General features: G+C 36.9%; 1 protein-coding gene across 3 annotated transcripts in view; it reads left to right on the top strand.

The window, feature by feature from the left end:
• The first annotated feature begins 900 nt into the window (after nucleotides 1-900).
• BBS7 (Bardet-Biedl syndrome 7) overlaps nucleotides 901-18847 on the top strand; it is a 44320-nt gene continuing 26373 nt past the window's right edge. For 2 of the 3 annotated variants that reach the window (XM_027103626.1, XM_027103624.1), the window contains exons 1-7: nucleotides 901-1071; nucleotides 2675-2740; nucleotides 5466-5528; nucleotides 6912-7087; nucleotides 14381-14567; nucleotides 16964-17036; nucleotides 17474-17590. In XM_027103626.1, coding sequence (XP_026959427.1) covers nucleotides 1036-1071; nucleotides 2675-2740; nucleotides 5466-5528; nucleotides 6912-7087; nucleotides 14381-14567; nucleotides 16964-17036; nucleotides 17474-17590 — 718 coding nt within the window. In that variant the 5' untranslated portion in view covers nucleotides 901-1035. The remainder of the gene's footprint in view (nucleotides 1072-2674; nucleotides 2741-5465; nucleotides 5529-6911; nucleotides 7088-14380; nucleotides 14568-16963; nucleotides 17037-17473; nucleotides 17591-18847) is intronic. The other variant, XM_027103627.1, reaches the window with a different exon arrangement.

Genomic DNA, 18847 nt, shown 5'->3' with positions numbered 1-18847 from the left:
AAGCACAAATTAGAATTTTTCAAAAATTTTTATCTGCCATCTGAGGTTGACCACTTTCCAACACTTCAAAACTTTTCTGATGGAATCTGTGATGATATTAACAAATGGACTTTTGGAGATGTTGTATAATGAAGCCACATTGCAACTAACTTTTCAAAAACTACCACTTGTTGAGTTTGGACCACATTTTCTTCATATACTTAACAAAGAAACAAAAAACAATATATACCAATAGATTGTATGCAGAAGTAGATCTGGGACTCCCCTGTTCACTGTTCAGGTGGACAGTGAATAGATTTGCAAACAAAGCCAGTCTTTTTACTTTTCTTTATTTTGGAAATAGTTATTTTTCATTAAAATATTTATATAATGAGTTCATTTTTTTCAATATATTTTTTAGAAACTTAGTTCTAATTTCTAATATGGTAAATATCAATAGATAATTCATATAACCAAAAGGTCTTTGGGGTCCTCAATAGTTGTTAGAGTTTTGTAAAGGGGTCCTAAGGCCAAAAGTTTGAGAACTCCTATGCTGCTGTAAGCTAACTCTTATGGCGGTGAAACCTAATTCTTTGAGGGATCCTTTCTAGTAGCGGTGAAACAGGTCAGAATCTACCAGGGCTTCAAGTCAAGGCTCTACACAGAAAAGACTTAAGACTTGGGGCTCAGGGCGGTGGCGGAGGCCTAGCCAAGACTGCGTCTCCGGTCTCCCTGGAAACCACCCTTCCCAGGTCTCCTGGAGCTCGCCCTCCGTTCCTCTCCGCCTCTCATTGGAGCGGGTTAGTCAGTGGGCGGTCTGTCGGGAAGGGGGTGGGGCTTCATTTCCTTCCGGGGCCCTCTCGCAGGAACGTACGGACGTCACGCAGGACGCCGCTGCCCTGACGCTCCGCCTTTGCATCCCCCCACTGAGTCCTTAGTAGCTGGCGTTGGCCCTCAGTGGGGAAGCAAGCTTTTTCCCTTCGGAGGCCAGGGGTCCCGCAGCCTCTATCCTACCTGGCCTGGCCTGGCGCTGCCCAGCGCGTCCGTGCCTCCGTCATGGATCTGAATTTAAACCGAGCGGATTATTTACAGGTAAACCTGAGGGGTTGGGGCGGTCGCTGCGCGGGGTGAGCTGCGCTCCCTGAGAGGATTCGATCCTTCCACTGGCGTCTGTTGGGGTCTCTCGGCGGCGACGTGGTGGCACAGGAGCGGATCTGGGTGCCACCCTCCAGACACCTTGCTCACGGGCAACTCCGGCTTGTTCGTGACGGTCCACGGGGACTTGGAAAGAGGGAGCACGCGCCTCCGCGGTGCTGGCGTCTGCCAGGTCCTGAAGATGCTCCGAATGTCTTGATGCGCTCCCGGATTCCTCCCCGGGGCCCTTCTCCTCCTCCCCGGCTGCAGCTTCTAACTCCCTGATCTCCATCTGTACCCAGTCCCTTCTGCCGAGCGCCAGACACTTGTTTCTTACTGTGAGCCGGACCCCACGAGCCAGATCATAATAAAAGCAATGGCAGCCGTTTTCGACCGTCTAGTTTATTCTCAGATCTTAACACACGTACATATATTTAATCCTCATAAAAATTCCTAAAGTAGGTACATGAGGATCAAGGGGCTCAGAGAAGGTGATTTACGTGATAGCGGAAAGGATGGAGTTCCTATTTGAAACAAAGCCTCTGACTCCAGAGCTGGTGTTCTTTCTGGTACACCACCCTGCCTCTCAATATTTCAGCCCTAGACTTTCTCTCCTTCTCCATCTCCTTTTTCAGTAATCCTATTTTGGCTAATGGTACAAATGTTTGTCCTGTCACTTTCCTTGAGAGTCATGCTAGGTACTTCCCACCTTAATATCTTCCCTATCCATCTGGTCACCACATTTTGCTGCTTTTATCTCCTAAATATCTCACGAATCTGTCCCATTTGCTCCCTCCATCTCTCTTACCCCTAGTTCAGTCCTCATCTTCTCTTGCTTGGATAATTGAAATAGCTCCTAGCCTCCAGCTTACCTCCCTCCAAGACATCCTTCATATCATTGCTAGATTGATGTTTCAAAAATACGAATCTAAACAGATTAAACTTTAATACTACCCCCTAGAATACAGAATTAAAGGATAGACCTATACTATATGTAAATTCTTGCATTGTCTGTTGTTTCCACCAGTTTCTCTCTCTTTGGTCCCATTCTCCTCCCCTAACCATGCACCACTAGTGACAGTGCCCTGCTGAGCAAACCACGCTGTTTCCATCTTCTGTAACTTTTGTAAAATAATCTTCATCAGCATGGTGGTATTTTAGCTAAAATCTTTTATGTTGCATTTTCAATAATAATCTATTACCAAAGATTTTAAATTACAAACACACTTTAACAACTGTATGAAGTTGTAAAAGAAGGCTTATAGAAATATTTTTTTGGTGTGAAGTATCTTGCCAGTAATGCCACGTTATTATTTTTGACTTGACTTTATAGCATAAATTTTACTATTTTTGATTGTTTCCTGTATTCTGACTTTTGTAGTATATTTCATTAGAAAATAAGTTCATTGCTGATAATAATTATTTCATATCACTAATTAATTGCAATAAAAAACTGAGGCTTACTATGATTAGAATCTGCTGGTCCTTTTAATCTCTGATTTAATAACTTCAAATTAGTGTATCAGAAATCACTCACCAGGCAGCTGATGTGTTTCCTTAGGTGGGAGTGACCTCTCAGAAGACTATGAAGCTACTTCCTGCTTCAAGATATAGAGCCACACAAAAGGTAACGTAGATATACTGATTCCTCCATATCTCTTCAGCTCTGACAGAGGAGAAGTTTACATTTCCTTCATTATTGATAAGTTTTTTTTTTTTAATTCCAAGGCTAAAATGGAAATGAATTTCTTTTCATTTGAACAGAGATTAGAATACCAAGGGACATTTATAGACAGTAAGTTTCTTGGACATTATAATTATTATGTACAATTAGTAAATAGTATAAGCAAACTAGTTGAAAACCATATTCCATTTTTCTGGTAATAATTTACCCTGTGTGTACCAGATTGTGTATATGAAAAAAGAAATAAAAAACACAATAGACTGTAGAGAAAATGCTTTTTAAAAACTTTATCATATTTTTAAGAGTAATTAAATATATTGATGTTAATCTTTACATTTAACTAACAATATTGATTATTTTTATAGAAATATTAATCCTGTGATTTCCATAAGACAATTATAATTTCTTGGTAGACTAGTAGGATATTTTAATAGCTGCAAAATAAATATAGTATTCCTATATATTAACATTTTATCAGGATAAATCAACAGATTTTTGGTTGTCATTTATTGTATTCACTCAACTAGAGCAACACTTCTCAAACTTTTTGGTCTCAGGACTCTTTTACACTTTTTAAAAAGATCATTTTATTTATTTTTTATTGAAATATAGTTGGTGTACAATATTATATAAGTTACAGGTGTACAATATAGTGATTCATAATTTTCAAGGTTATATTCCATTTAGTTATTATAAAATATTGGCTATATTCCCTGTGTTATACTATATATCCTTTTAGCTTATTTTATACATAGTAGTTTGTATCTCTTAATCCCCTACTCCTGTGTTGCCCCTCCTCCTTCCCTCTCCCCACTGGTAACCACTGGTAGTTTGTTTTCTATACCTGTGAGTCTGCTACTTTTTTAAAAATATTCACTAGTTTGTTGTATTTTTTAGATTCTGCATACAAATGTTATCATACAGTTTGTCATTCTCTGTCTGACTTATTTCACTTAGCATAATGCCCTCCAAGTCCATCCATGTTGTTGCAAAAGGCAAAATTTCATTCTTTTTTATGGCTGAGTAGTATTCTTTATCCATCATCTGTTGATGGACACTTAGGTTCCTTCCATATCTTGGCAATTGTAAATAATGCTGCTGTGAGCATTAGGGTGCATGTACCTTTTCGAATTCATGTTTTTGAGATTTTTTGGATATATACCCAGGCGTGGCATTGCTGGGTCATATGGTAGTTCTATTTTTAGTTGTTTGAGGAACCTCCGTACTGTTCTCCACTGTGGCTGCACCAACTTTCATTCCTACCAACAGTGTACGAGGGTTTCCCTTTTCTGCACATCCTAGCCAACATTTGTTATTTGTGTTCTTTTTGATGATAGCCATTCTGACTGGTGTGAGGTGATATCTCATTGTGGTTTTGATTTGCATTTCCCTGATGATTAGCGGTATTGAGAATCTTTTCATGTGCCTGTTGGCCGTCTGCATTTCCTCTTTGGAAAAATGTCTGTTCAGGTCTTCTGCCCATTTTTTAATCAGGTTGTTTGTTTTTTTTATGTTAAGTTGTATGAGCTGCTTACATATTTTGGATATTAACCCCTTATTGGTCTTATTATTTGCAAATATTTTCTCCCATTCGATAGGTTGTCTTTTCGTTTTTTTGATGGTTTCCTTTGCTTTGCAAAAGCTTTTGAATTTTTTTTTTTTTTTTTTTTTTTTTTTTTGCGGTACGCGGGCCTTTCTCTTTTTTGGCCTCTCCTGCTGCAGAGCACAGGCTCCGGACGCGCAGGCTCAGCGTCCATGGCTCACGGGCCCAGCCACTCTGCGGCATGTGGGACCCTCCCGGACCGGGGCAGGAACCCGCGTCCCCTGCATCGGCAGGCGGACTCTCAACCACTGCGCCACCAGGGAAGCCCTAAAAGCTTTTAAATTTAATTAGGTAAATCAGCTATACGTCAATAAAAATAAAAAGTAAAAAGTTTTAAAAATATCAAATAGGTCTGTCACAACCTCATTTTGATAAATTTTTTTTAATATATGAATTTATTTATTTATTTTTGGCTACATTGGGTCTTTGTTGCTGCGTGTGGGCTTTCTCTAGTTGCGGTGAGCAGAGGCTACTCTTCGCAGCGGTGTGTGGGCTTCTCATTGCGGTGTCTTCTCTTGTTGCGGAGCATGGGCTCTAGGTGCACAAGCTTCAGTAGTTGTGGCACTCGGGCTCAGTAGTTGTGGCTTGCGGGCTCTAGAGCTCATGCTCAGTAGTTGTGGCGCACGGGCTTAGCTGCTCCGTGGCATGTGGGATCTTCCCAGACCAGGGCTCGAACCCGTGTCCCCTGCATTCACAGGCTGACTCTTAACCACTGCGCCACCAGGGAAGTGCCTGATAATGTTTTAAAAGTTAATCTTAAAATGTTCTTATGCTCCAGTTAAAGGAAAGAAAATTGCCTCCTTGTCATTTCTGTCTCTATTTTCTTGTTCTGCTTACCTTGTAGGAACAGAACAGAAAGCCAGCTACTTCCATAACAACTCTTCATAGCCTTCTCTTTGGCCCTTTCTTACAATTCTTTGGTGGATATTTTTTGTGGGGATGTCTTTACTAGATTTTCTGGTCTCTACTTTTAAAATCATAATTTATATATTGAGAATCTTGTTTTCCCCATATGTTAGTAGGGCATAATAACAGTAATTTTATATTCTCTTCAATCTGTTACAGGTGGTTGTTGGAGATCATGATGGAGTAGTTATGTGCTTTGGCATGAAGAAGGGAGAAGCAGTGGTATGTGTACCTTTTGAATACTCCTACATTAAAATTTTTTCTAAAGCATAATGAAAAATAGGTTGAGGGAAGTAGTCATATGAAGTATGAGATTACAGGCAGCATGAGAGTCATTTGCTAGCCATTTGTAAAACATCTTTGACAGCCTAGGGTGATATATTAATTTTTTATGCTGTGTAATAAGTTACCTCAAATTTAGGGGCTTAAAACAAAACACATTTATTATCTCACGGGGCAGGAGTCCAAGCTCGAGACCTCACGTGGCTGCAACACATGTACAGCCAGGCTCTATTTCTTTCTGGAGCTCAGGGTCCTGTTCCAAGCCCAGGTAGTTGTTGGAAGAATTCAGTTCTTTACTGTTGTTGGACTGAGGTCCCCACTTTATTGCTGTCCGTAAGCCAGGGCCTGCTTTCAGCGTCCTGAGGCCCGCCACAATTCCTTGCCATGCGCTCTTCTCCCAGGCCCTCGCACAACATGGTGAACTGCTTCTTCAGGCCAACAGGGAAATCTGTCCAGTCTGCTAAGATGTAGTCTTATATTACAGGGTAACATGGACGTGACTGTCACATCACCTTTGCCACTTAATATAGCCTAACCAAGGAAGTGAGTTTTATGTCATCCTATTCCCAGATCATAGTTTACAAGTGATGGGTCTGAGATGTGAACTCTTATATTCATTCTACATTATATGAAATTTGCAAAAAGATGAAGAGGGTAAAAACTATCAGAAACTCAGTGTTTCCATTGTTCATATATCCTTCCAGATATTTTATTCTCTGTGTATAAGTCATTGGTGGTGAAGGGAAGAAACTGATGCCAATAATAATATAGCAAACAACGAGGAATAAACTAAGGATGCAAATGTTTCCAATTAAATAGAGAGATATGAAGTTATATGCTCAAGTTTTCAGTAAATTCTACAGTCCTTAATTTATACTACTAAAATTTATAAAATTGTGAGGGAACCAGGAGAGATTAGTTTTAAAAAGATGATTAAGGTATAGAAATGTGCACTGGAACCAGCTGAGGAATCTTGGTAAAATGCAGATTCTCATTCAGTAGATCTCGGGTTGAGCCTGAGAGTCTGCATCTCTAATAAGGTAAGTGATGCTAATGTTGCTGCTTAGCGAACCCTACTTTGAGTTGCAAGAGTTTAGATTTTAATAATGTCATTGAAATGCAATGTGTGTGGGAATAAACGTTGCAAAGTTTGAAGATATTTAGCAAAAAACCCAGAAGGCCACTGGATACATTTGTATCTAAAGGTGTTCCTATTTAGAACTATAATATATTGTAAGTTTAAAATCACAGCATTTTTTATGGTAAAAGAAAATACTTGGAATAAATTTGTGTACTTAATTTTTTCCTCAATGATTTTTGCAGACAGTCTTCAAGACTTTACCTGGGCAGAAGATTGCCAGATTGGAACTAGGAGGGGTTCTTAACACGCCCCAGGAGAAAATTTTTATTGCTGCAGGATCTGAAATTAGAGGCTTCACAAAGAGAGGAAAACAGTTTCTCTCTTTTGAAACAAACCTCACTGAAAGCATTAAAGCTATGTATGTTTATTCTCTTTTTTATTTTTACATATCCATTTACAATATTTTGGATAGGTGACAAACATCAGATTAAGTATCACATCTTAGTAGGTTATCTGGGAAATAATTAAAGATACTTTATTAGTCGGAAATTAAATTTGACCTGGAGTCAATACAAAATCAATTAGGTGTTGAAATCTTATCTTTTTAAGACATTTATAGTACTTATAGCTTCATTTTTAACTAGTTAGTTCTGTTATGATTCATGACCAAAGTATAAAAGAAGTGAAAGGAAATCTCCAGATATTTAGGTTCCTGTTGCTTTGCCGTCTCTGGTAGTTCTGATTTTGAGGTAGCATCATTTTGTTAAAAGCCTGGCCATCAAAGTTAATGACTACCAAAAAGGTATAATTTGAGGTGAGTCAGGTAAGACTCTAAGTGAAAAATAGCTTCCTTAATGGCTTCCTGCTATGTGAAATTTTGCAATTAAAATTTTAGTTTTTGAATCGTGGAGAGCTGGAAGAGGCTTTAAAGTTTATCTATCCACTGTCCTTCAAACCTGCTACTTAGGAGAATCCCTTGGAAGATTTAAACAATAGATTCCTTGTCCTACCTCATACCTGCAGAATCAGAATTATTAGGAGTGGGTGAAAAGAACAGTTTTTCATTTGAATCCTATGCAGCCATGTTATATAAGCAGTCAGACCTTGGTTTGGAAACTAATGATCCAGAGTTCTGTTAATGTATAGCTGTCCTGTGTAATTCTGTATAATGCACAGCATGTGTCCTGATGTCTGGGCTGTAAAACTTAGGTTTGATGAGATTAGATAAGAATTAAACAGTGGCAAGTAGAAGTAATTTCAGTGGCTTAATAAGAATATCATTCATTTCTAGAAACGCTTTTCTAGATAGACATGGCCAGTGATAACTGTGAAATACTAAAACCAAAGTAGCTAATTATTAGCATACCTCCACATTCAGAAAGGAGTTTCCCAGCCAATAGTCTCTTTAGCTAGTTTCTTAAATGTTTTTACTGGAGTGGCAGAGGTAGGATGGAGAAGTTCTTTACTCAGTTTTTGAAAATTTATTATCTGAATCACCACATTGATAAGGTTGCATGGGAAAACAAGATTATAACTTGACAATATTCAGTAAGAAAACTGACCACTTATAAAATTAATTACCACTCATTAATCCTTCCCTGCTTATAATGCAGATGGATTTGAAAATGAAATTTCAAATCTTGTAAGAGATTTAGAATTTCATTAAGTTGATAAAAATTATATTAAGAGAACTTTTTATTTATTTATTTTAAACAGCAGGTTCTTATTTATCTGTTTTATACATATTAGTGTATATATGTCAATCCCAATCTCCCAATTCATCCCACCACCACCAGCCCCCCGCCACTTTTCCCCCTTGGTGTCCATAACGTTTGTTCTCTACATCTGTTGTCTTTATTTCTGCCCTGAAAACCTGTTCATCTGTACCATTTTTTTAATTTCCACATATATGCGTTAATATACGATATTTGTTTTTCTCTTTCTGACTTACTACACTCTGTATGACAGTCTCTATATTCATCCACGTCTCTACAAATGACCCAATTTCGTTCCTTTTTATGGCTGAGTAATATTCCATTGTATATATGTACCACATCTTCTTTATCCATTCATCTGCTGATGGGCATTTAGGTTGCTTCCATGACCTGGCTATTGTAAATAGTGCTGCAATGAACATTGGGGTGCGTGCGTCTCTTTGAATTATGGTTTTCTCTGGGTATATACCCAGTAATGCGATTGCTGGGTCATATGGTAATTCTATTTTTAGTTTTTTAAGGAACCTTCATACTGTGCTTCGTAGTGGCTGTATCAATTTACATTCCCACCAACAGTGCAATAGGGTTCCCTTTTCTCCACACCCTCTCCAACATTTGTTGTTTGTAGATTTTCTGATGATGCCCATTCTAACTGGTGTGAGGTGATACCTCATTGTAGTTTTGATTTGCATTTCTCTCATAATTAGTGATGTTGAGCATCGTTTCATGTGTTTTTTGGCAATCTGTATGTCTTCTTTGGAGAAATGTTTATTTAGGTCTTCTGCCCATTTTTGGATTGGGTTGTTTGTTCTTTTAATATTGAGCTGCATGAGCTGTTTACGTATTTTAGAGATTAATCCTTTGTCTGTTGATTCGTTTGCAAATATTTTATCCCATTCTGAGGGTTGTCTTTTTGTCTTGTTTGTAGTTTCCTTTGCTTTGCAAAAGCTTTTAAGTTTCATTAGGTCCCATTTGTTTGTTTTCATTTTTATTTCCATTACTCTAGGAGGTGGATCAAAAAAGATCTTGCTGGGATTTATGTCAAAGAGTGTTCTTATGTTTTCCTCTAAGAGTTTTATAGCATCCGGTCTTACATTTAGGTCTCTAATCCATTTTGAGTTTATTTTTGTGTATGGTGTTAGGGAGTGTTCTAATTTCATTCTTTTACATGTAGCTGTCCACTTTTCCCAGCACCACTTATTGAAGAGACTGTCTTTTCTCCATTGTATATCCTTGCCTCCTTTGTCATAGATTAGTTGACCATAGGTGTGTGGGTTTATCTCTGGGCTTTCTCTCCTGTTCCATTGATCTATATTTCTGTTTCTGTGCCAGTACCACATTGTCTTGATTACTGTAGCTTTGTAGTATAGTCCGAAGTCAGGGAGTCTGGTTCCTCCAGCTCCATTTTTTTCCCTCAGAACTGCTTTGGCTATTCGGGGTCTTTTGTGTCTCCATACAAATTTTAAGATTTTTTGTTCTATTTCTGTAAAAAATGCCATTGGTAATTTGATAGTGATTGCATTGAATGTGTAGATTGCTTTGGTTAGTATAGTCATTTTCACAATATTGATTCTTCCAATCCATGAACATGGTATATCTCTCCATTTGTTTGTAGCATCTTTCATTTCTTTCATCAGTGTCTTATACTTTTCTGCATACAGGTCTTTTACCTCCTTAGGCAGGTTTATTCCTAGGTATTTTATTCTTTTTGTTGCAGTGGTGAATGGGATTGTTTCCTTAATTTCTCTTTCTGATCTTTCATTGTTAGTGTATAGGAATGCAAGAGATTTGTGTGCATCAATTTTGTATCCTGCAACTTTACCAAATTCATTGATTAGCTCTAGTAGTTTTCTGGTGGCATCTTTAGGATTCTGTATGTATAGTATCATGTCATCTGCAAACAGTGACAGTTTTACTTCTTTTCCTATTTGTATTCCTTTTATTTCTTTTTCTTCCCTGATTGCCGTGACTACGACTGCCAAAACTGTGTTGAATAATAGTGGCAAGAGTGGACATCCTTGTCTTGTTCCTGATCTTAGAGGAAATGATTTCAGTTTTTCACCATTGAGAATGATATTGGCTGTGGGTTTGTTATATATGGCCTTTATTATGTTGAAGTAGGTTCCTTCTTTGTCCACTTTCTGGAGAGTTTTTATCATAAATCGGTGTTGAATTTTGTCAAAAGCTTTTTCTGCATCTATTGAGACGATCATATGGTTTTTCTTCTTCAGTTTGTTAGTGTGTATCACATTGATTGATTTGCATATATTGAAGAATCCTTGCATCCCTGGGATAAATTCCACTTGATCATGGTGTATGATCCTTTTAATGTGTTGTTGGATTCTGTTTGATAGTATTTTGTTGACGATTTTTGCACTGTATTCATCAGTGATATTGGTCTGTAATTTTCTTTTTTTTAGTATCTTTGTCTGGTTTTGGTATCAGGGTGATGGTGGCCTCATAGAATGAATTTGAGAGTGTTCCTTCCTCTGCAATTTTTTGGAAGAGTTTGAGAAGGATGGGTGTTAGCTCTTCTCTAAATGTTTGATAGAATTCACCTCTGAAGACATCTGGTCGTGGACTTTTGTTTGTTGGAATATTTTTAATCACAGTTTCAATTTCATTACTTGTAATTGTTCTGTTCATATTTTCTATTTCTTCCTGGTTCAGTCTTGGAAAGTTGTACCTTTCTAAGGATTTGTCCATTTCTTCCAGGTTTTCCATTTTATTGGCATATAGTTGCTTGTAGTAGTCTCTTATGATGCTTTGTATTTCTGTGGTGTCCATTGTAACTTCTCCTTTTTCATTTCTAATTTTATTGATTTGAGCCCTCTCCCTCTTTATCTTGATGAGTCTGGCTAAAGGTTTATCAGTTTTGTTTATCTTCTCAAAGAACCAGCTTTTAGTTTTATTGATCTTTGCCATTGTTTTCTTTGTTTCTATTTCATTTATTTCTGCTCTGATCTTTGTGATTTCTTTCCTTCCACTAACTTTGGGTTTTATTTGTTCTTCTTTCTCTAGTTCCTTTAGGTGTAAGGTTAGATTGTTTATTTGAGATTTTTCTTGTTTCTTGAGGTAGGCTTGTATAGCTATAAACTTCCCTCTTAGAATTGCTTTTGCTGCATCCCATAGGTTTTGAATTGTCGTGTTTCATTGTCATTTGTCTCTAGGTATTTTTTGAGTTTTTCTTTGATTTCTTCAGTGATCTCTTGGTTATTAAATAGTGTATTGTTTAGCCTCCATGTGTTTGTGTTTTTTACATTTTTTTCCCTGTAATTGACTTCTAGTCTCATAGCATTGTGGTCGGAAAAGATGCTTGTTATGATTTCAATTTTCTTAAATTCACCGAGGCTTGATTTGTGACCCATGATGTGATCTATCCTGGAGAATGTTCTGTGTGCACTTGAGAAGAAAGTGTAATCTGCTGTTTTTGGATAGAATGTCCTATAAAAATCAATTAAATATATCTAGTCTATTGTGTCAGTTAAAGCTTGTATTTCCTTATTAATTTTCTGTCTGGATGATCTGTCCATTGGTGTAAGTGAGGTGTTAAAGTCCCCCACTATAATTGTGTTACTGTCGATTTTCTCTCTTATAGATGTTAACAGTTGCCTTATCTATTGAGATGCTCCTATGTTGGGTGCATATATATTTATAATTGTTATATCTTCTTGGATTGATCCCTTGATCATTATGTAGTGTCCTTCCTTTTCTCTTGTAACATTCTTTATTTTAAAGTCTATTTTATCTGATATGAAAATTGCTACTCCAGCTTTCTTTTGATTTCCATTTGCATGCAATATCTTTTTCCATCCACTCACATTGTCTGTATGTGTTCCTAGGTCTGAAGTGGGTCTCTTGTAGGCAGCATATATGGGTCTTGTTTTTGTCTCCATTCAGCAAGCCTGTGTGTTTTGGTTGCAGCATTTAATCCGCTCACGTTTAAGGTAATTATCGATATGTATGTTCCTAATACCATTTTCTTAATTGTCATGGGTTTGTTTTTGTAGGTCCTTTTCTTGTCATGTGTTTCCCACTTAGAGAAGTTCTTTTAGCATTTGTTGTAGAGCTGGTTTGGTGGTTCTGAATTCTCTTAGCTTTTGCTTGTCTGTAAAGCTTTTGATTTCTCCATTGAATCTGAATGAGATCCTTGCCGAGTAGAGTAATCTGGACTGTAGGTTCTTCCCTTTCATCACTTTAAATATATTGTGCCACTCCATTCTGGCCTGTAGAGTTTCTGCTGAGAAATCAGCTGTTAACCTTATGGGAGTCCCTTGTATGTTATTTGTCATTTTTCCCTTGTTGCTTTCAATAATTTTTCTTTGTCTTTAGTTTTTGCCAATTTGATTACTATGTGTCTCAGCATGTTTCTCCTTGGGTTTATCCTGCCTGGGACTCTCTGCGCTTCCTGGAATTGGGTGGCTATTTCCTTTCCCATGTTAGGGAAGTTTTCGACTATAATCTTTTCAAATATTTTCTCTGGTCCTTTCTCTCTCTCTTCTCCTTCTGAGACCCATATAATGCGAATGTTGTTACGTCTAATGTTGTCCCAGAGGTCTCTTAGGCTCTCTTCATTTCTTTTCATTCTTTTTTCTTTATTCTGTTCTACAGCAGTGAATTCCACCATTCTGTCTTCCAGGTCCCTTATCTGTTCTTCTGCCTCAGTTATTCTGCTATTGATTCCTTCTAGTGTATTTTTCATTTCAGTTGTTTTATTGTTCATCTCTGTTTGTTTGTTCTTTAATCCTTCTAGGTTTTTGTTCAACATTTCTTACATCTTCTCGATCTTTGCCTCCATTCTTTTTCTGAGGTCCTGGATCATCTTCACTATCATTTTTCTGAATTCTTTTTCTGGAAGGTTGCCTATCTCCACTCCATTTAGTTGTTTTTCTGGGGTTTTTCTTGTTCCTTCATCTGGTACAAAGTCCTCTGCCTTTTCATTTTGTCTATCTTTCTATGTATGAGGTTTTCCTTCCACAGGGTGTGGAATTGTAGTTCTTCTTGCTTCTGCTGTCTGCCCTCTATTAAGAGAACTTCTGAAATCATATGCAGAGCCACAAAGTGAAGCCATTTGAACAATAATTGAAGAAGAGAAAATCAATGAGGATCATTATAGGATAAGGAATAATTTTAGTATCAAAAATTTTTTAAATAGACCTTAGAGGAGAAGTGGAAAAATAGGTGAAACCGTCAAATAAATGCCCTCTTTATGATCACATGGTGATAGCTATCTAGAAGTGAAGATAATATACTAGTATATAATTTTTGTCAAAAATTTTAGCTCCCTAGTGGAAACTTGATTCATTATAAGAATTATAACATAGTTGAGATTATTTATCTAAATTTTGTTAAATATAATTTGAAATGAAGTTATTATTTCTTTTTTCAAGTTAAAATTCTAGTGAAGTCATTTTTTCCACTGTTTGTTATTTAGTTTCAAGTAGATTCAGTTCAAATAGCCTTATTCTATTCAATGTGGTAGTAAGAAAGCTAACTGTAGAGTTAAAAGCTGAGTTGCAATCCAGTCTACTGTCTACTAGTTCCGTGCCTTTATGCAAGTTACTTAACATTTTATTATTCTCCTTAAAAAGGGATAATAATGGTCCCTAGTTTATAAAGTTATGAGGATTGAGCTAATACATGTGTCACTTAGGACAGTGCTTGGCACATATTACACATTCAAAAAAGTTACTTTTTGATATAGTAATTGTTTTCAGATATAGACAATGAATATTACCAGTATCTTGTCTTTGTTTTCAGTTTTACTGAGCTCAATTTTTGAGACGCCTGAGGCCTGTAGAACCTCATTTTCAGCTTTCAAAATCAATGCTTTACCAGAAGGCTAGAAATTAAGTGGGGGGAACGAAAACAAACCAAAAGTGTCCTCTGAGTCTGTGATAAAATGATAGTAAACTGTATATAAATAAACTTTTATTTTCATCTCTGAAAATTATTCAGGAGCTTCCTGAATCTTAAATTACTTTTAATATTCTCAGGCACATATCTGGCTCAGACCTTTTTCTCAGTGCAAGTTATATCTATAACCATTATTGTGACTGCAAAGACCAACATTATTACCTTTCTGGAGACAAAATCAATGACGTCATCTGCCTTCCAGTGGAAAGAGTACTTCGTGATGTACCGGTGTTGGCCTGCCAGGACAGAGTACTCAGAGTTTTACAGGTTGCTGTTATTTGCATTTTTATAGTTTTTCATAATTTAGGTAAAAAAATATTGCTGAACAGTGTATACTTGAGATAAATTACTTTAGTGACTACTACCACTTTAAATATCTTAAAATTATATCTTGAAAAATTTTTTTAATATTTTAATTAACAAACTTTTATTTTTTTTCCTTGAGGTGAATGTGTAGAAATCTTTGACAAGTTTTTAGAGAGGCATATATGGAAGAAAGGACACTTTTCCCCCCACACATAATATGTGAGTTAGTACAATAAGAATCTAATGCCTTTGCTATAGGGAACCCTTCCTAGCTTTTCCTTTTTTTTTTTTTTTTTTTTTCGCTGTACGTGGGCCTCTCACCTCTCACTGTTGTGGCCTCTCCCGTTGCGGAGCACAGGCTCCGGACACACAGGCTCAGCAGCCATGGCTCACGGGCCTAGCCGCTCTGTGGCATGTGGGATCTTCCTAGACCGGGGCATGAACCCGTGTCCCCTGCATCGGCAGGCGGGCTCTCAACCACTGCACCACCAGGGAAGCCCCCCCCGCCCCGTTTTTTTTTTATTTCTTCTATCACTCTCCCCTCTCCCAAAAAATCAAATTAAAGGAGGAAATTGGGTTGGGGAGAGGGTGTTAGGCTTTAACAGGAGAGAGTTGAGATCAGGGTTGTATCATTTGAATTTACCCAGCATTTATGACAGTATGTTGAACAGAATAAGCACTCAATAAATATTTGAAAAAGCATCTACTATCTTTATATTTCTATTAAAAACCATGATTGGCTAAAACAACTACTTAAGGCCATTCTTATTAGTAGTACTAATTACAACTGTCTTCTTGAAAGTGACTTTTTTTTTTTTTTGGCCGCACCACACGGCTTGCAGGATCTTAGTTCCCAGACCAGGGATTGAACCCAGACCCTTAGCAGTGAAAGCACTGAGTCCTAACCACTGGACCAGCAGGGACTTCCGAAAGTGACTTTCAATAAAATAGACATACCCTCTCTCTCCTTCTCTCTCTCTCTCTCTCTCTCTCTCTCTCACACACACACACACACACATACACCCATAAAACAAAGTTTAGATGTAAATAACATATAACAAGTGGATTAATTGGATCAAAATTTAGGATGATAGTGCAATTGAACAAAAAGTCTAGCTGTTTATTCTGTGCCACCAAAGGCTATCTCACTCTTTGGAATTTCATAGTTAGATGGCTTGTCTCGGCACCATCCCTTTTATAGAAGAAATCAAGTGGTTCTATGAAGTTCTTTTTTTTTTTTTTCTCTATGGAGAATTAAAGTAATGTTCAAGGTTCACTCTAGGGGGGTGAACGATTAATTTCTCCCCTAGCCTATGCTCAAATATGAGTTGTTTGAATAAGGCTTTTAACAAGTTGGCTCACACCCATTTAGAAATTGATCTGGCTGAATTCTAGGATTCTGCTTTGTTTAACAAGAGATCCATATGCTAATTGTAAAAAAAAAAAATCACTAAGTATTTGTGCAAAGTAAAAAGTCTTTCCTCTGCCCTGCACACTTTTCCCCTACTCTCTGTCTGCCTTTGTAGGCAATCTGTTACCCCAAAGGTAGCCTTTTAAAAAAAAACAGTTTTGTGTGTATTCTTTTGTGTTTATATAGTTATATGTAGATATCTGTGAATTTTTAATGTTTTTCTAAATAAAATATAAAGCATATGGCTCTTATATATTCTATACATATTTAAAAATTTTAAACAATAATGGTATACCAGATTTACTGTAATTTTGCCAATGTTTTTTCATTGAGTGATTTGTCATATTTTTTCTATGTGAATTTAATACTTCTACCTCATTCTTTAACAGCTTCACAAATACTATTCACAAATACTATGCAAATACTGTGCATTATAAGTGACAAAATTGAAAAAAAGACAAATAAAAGGATTTAACTGTTTTCTTATCTAAAAAGCAGGTCATTCTGCCTCTTACTAGAGTGGGTTTCCAAAATACCCAACGGCAAGGCCAGAGTTTTCTGAGTCTGTTTGAATGTGCTCTAAGTTAAAGCCCTTGAGTTAGAGAGGACAGAAGAAACAACTTGTTCATGGAAAGTTTTGATAGGGAAATTTACCAGTGTCAAGTTTTCAGGCAAACAAAGTACCTAAAGTGAAAAGTATACAAAGTGGAGAATATTTGAAATATTTATTTCCTCACTCTTTATATTTTATATATGTATATTTTTATTATAAAATGAGTCGACATGTGCAGAATTGCTAACAAATAGAAGTTAATATTCACAATCTAGTTTTTTTCAGTAGTTTTATTCCAGGGTTCTTTATATGAATATTGATATTATTTATGAATACCTATATTATTTTAAATTTGTCTTCTGTTTTAGTTTTAAAATACTTGTTCTCCTTCAGGGATCTGATGTGATGTATGAAATTGAAGTTCCTGGCCCACCTACTGTTTTAGCCCTACACAATGGAAATGGCGGTAATCAGGGCTTTATTTTTGAAAATCAAATAAGGGAGTGAGTTACGTTATTTAAGTTTAGATATTTCAGGGTTTTTAATCATTTAACTATATATTAAGTGAAAATGGGAAATTGTAGGAAGAACATGAACTGGAATAGAGCCAATTGTCTTCTAACTTGCCAGTTGTTAACAGTAATGTGTTATTGAACTTTAATTTTTTAGTTTCCTCATCTTAAAATTAGTTGATGAGGAAAGGTCTTATCTCTTATGGTTATACATTCTGTGAATGTATAACCATCCTTCTAAATTAAGTAAATTAATTAAAATCTGTCTTCTCATTTAATATTTTAAATGAGATTTTTACATGAAAGACAATACATTTGAAAATATTTCAATTTTAAAGAAATAGTGTGAGTTGTAGGGTAAATATAATATGTTGACTTTACATATAACTAGGTGACTCTGGAGAAGACCTTTTGTTTGGAACGTCAGATGGAAAACTTGGGCTTATTCAGATCACTACATCCAAACCAATACACAAGTGGGAAATTCGAAATGAGAAAAAGAGGGGAGGTATTTTTTATTTATTTATTTATTTATTTATGGCTGTGTTGGGTCTTCATTGCTGCGCGTGGGCTTTCTCTAGTTGTGGCGAGCGGGGGCTATTCTTTGTTGCGGTGTGCGGGCTTCTCATTGTGGTGGCTTCTCTTGTTGCGGAGCACGGTCTCTAGGTGCACGCGCTTCAGTAGTTGTGGCACGTGGGCTCAGTAGTAGTGGTTCATGGGCTCTAGAGCACAGGCTTAGTAGTTGTGACACATTGGCTTAGTTGCTCTGTGGCATGTGGCATCTTCCTGGACCAGGGCTCAAACCCGTATCCCCTGCATTGGCAGGCGGATTCTTAACCACTGCACCACCAGGGAGGTCGGGAGGTATGTTTTTGATGTAATTCAGATTCTGAATTTCAGTGATTTTTAAATAAAATATACTGGGAATTTCCTGGTGATTCAATGGTTAGGACTCTGTGCTTTCACTTACAAGGGTGTGGGTTCGATAGATAGATAGATAAATAGGTCAACCTACGTTATATAGTTCATTCTATTTTATTTATTCATAATGTATAGCAGACTTAGCAATTTACAGAGCCGCCTCAGGTTTATTTACTCTCTGTTTATTTAGCAGGTCTATCATTCTTTTGCCATAATTTTTAAAGTAAGATATGCTAATAGTAAATTGAGGTGGATAGGCTTTTATGCACTAATGTCTATCTATAACATTAACCTATGCTGAAATCCATTTTTCGTTTTTTGCTGTAGGGAATTAATTGGAATTTGGGAGTACTTGGTATGAGGCAAAGAAGTGCAGTCGGGTCAGGGAATATTCCTTTTTTCTAAGGAATTTACACCTTTCTAAGGGGAATTTATATCTGACTTGGTAGGTTTGGATGGCTGTTTATAAGTACAGCATGAGATCTAATTGACAAGAAAACGTGTTAACAATGTATAAGATTTAGGGGAAAAGAATGTCCAGGAAGAGGAAAAAATAAAGGCAGAGGACTTGAGGCAGAGGTAAACTCGATTCATTTGAGGAGAAGAAGGAAGACCAGTGTGGCTAAATACGTTCGTATGGCATGAGATGAAGTCACAGAGGTAGAATAAGGCCAACTCACGTAGGTCCTCACGAGCCTTGGTAAAGGGGTTTGAATTTTAATCTAACTGTAGTGAGGAGTCATTGGAAAATTGTAAGTGGGGGTATGATGTGATCTAATTTACCAAACTAAAACAAAAACACTCCGTGGAGAGTGGGTTTGTAGGGAAGCAGGTCAAAATTAGA

The sequence above is a fragment of the Aethalodelphis obliquidens genome, unplaced genomic scaffold, assembly GCF_003676395.1.
Source record: "Aethalodelphis obliquidens isolate GAN/ISIS:26980383/991018 unplaced genomic scaffold, ASM367639v1 scaffold6, whole genome shotgun sequence".
NCBI classification, from domain to species: Eukaryota; Metazoa; Chordata; class Mammalia; order Artiodactyla; family Delphinidae; genus Aethalodelphis; species Aethalodelphis obliquidens.
The sequence above is the reverse complement of the archived record's forward strand: the minus strand, read 5'-3'. Positions and strand labels throughout refer to the sequence as shown.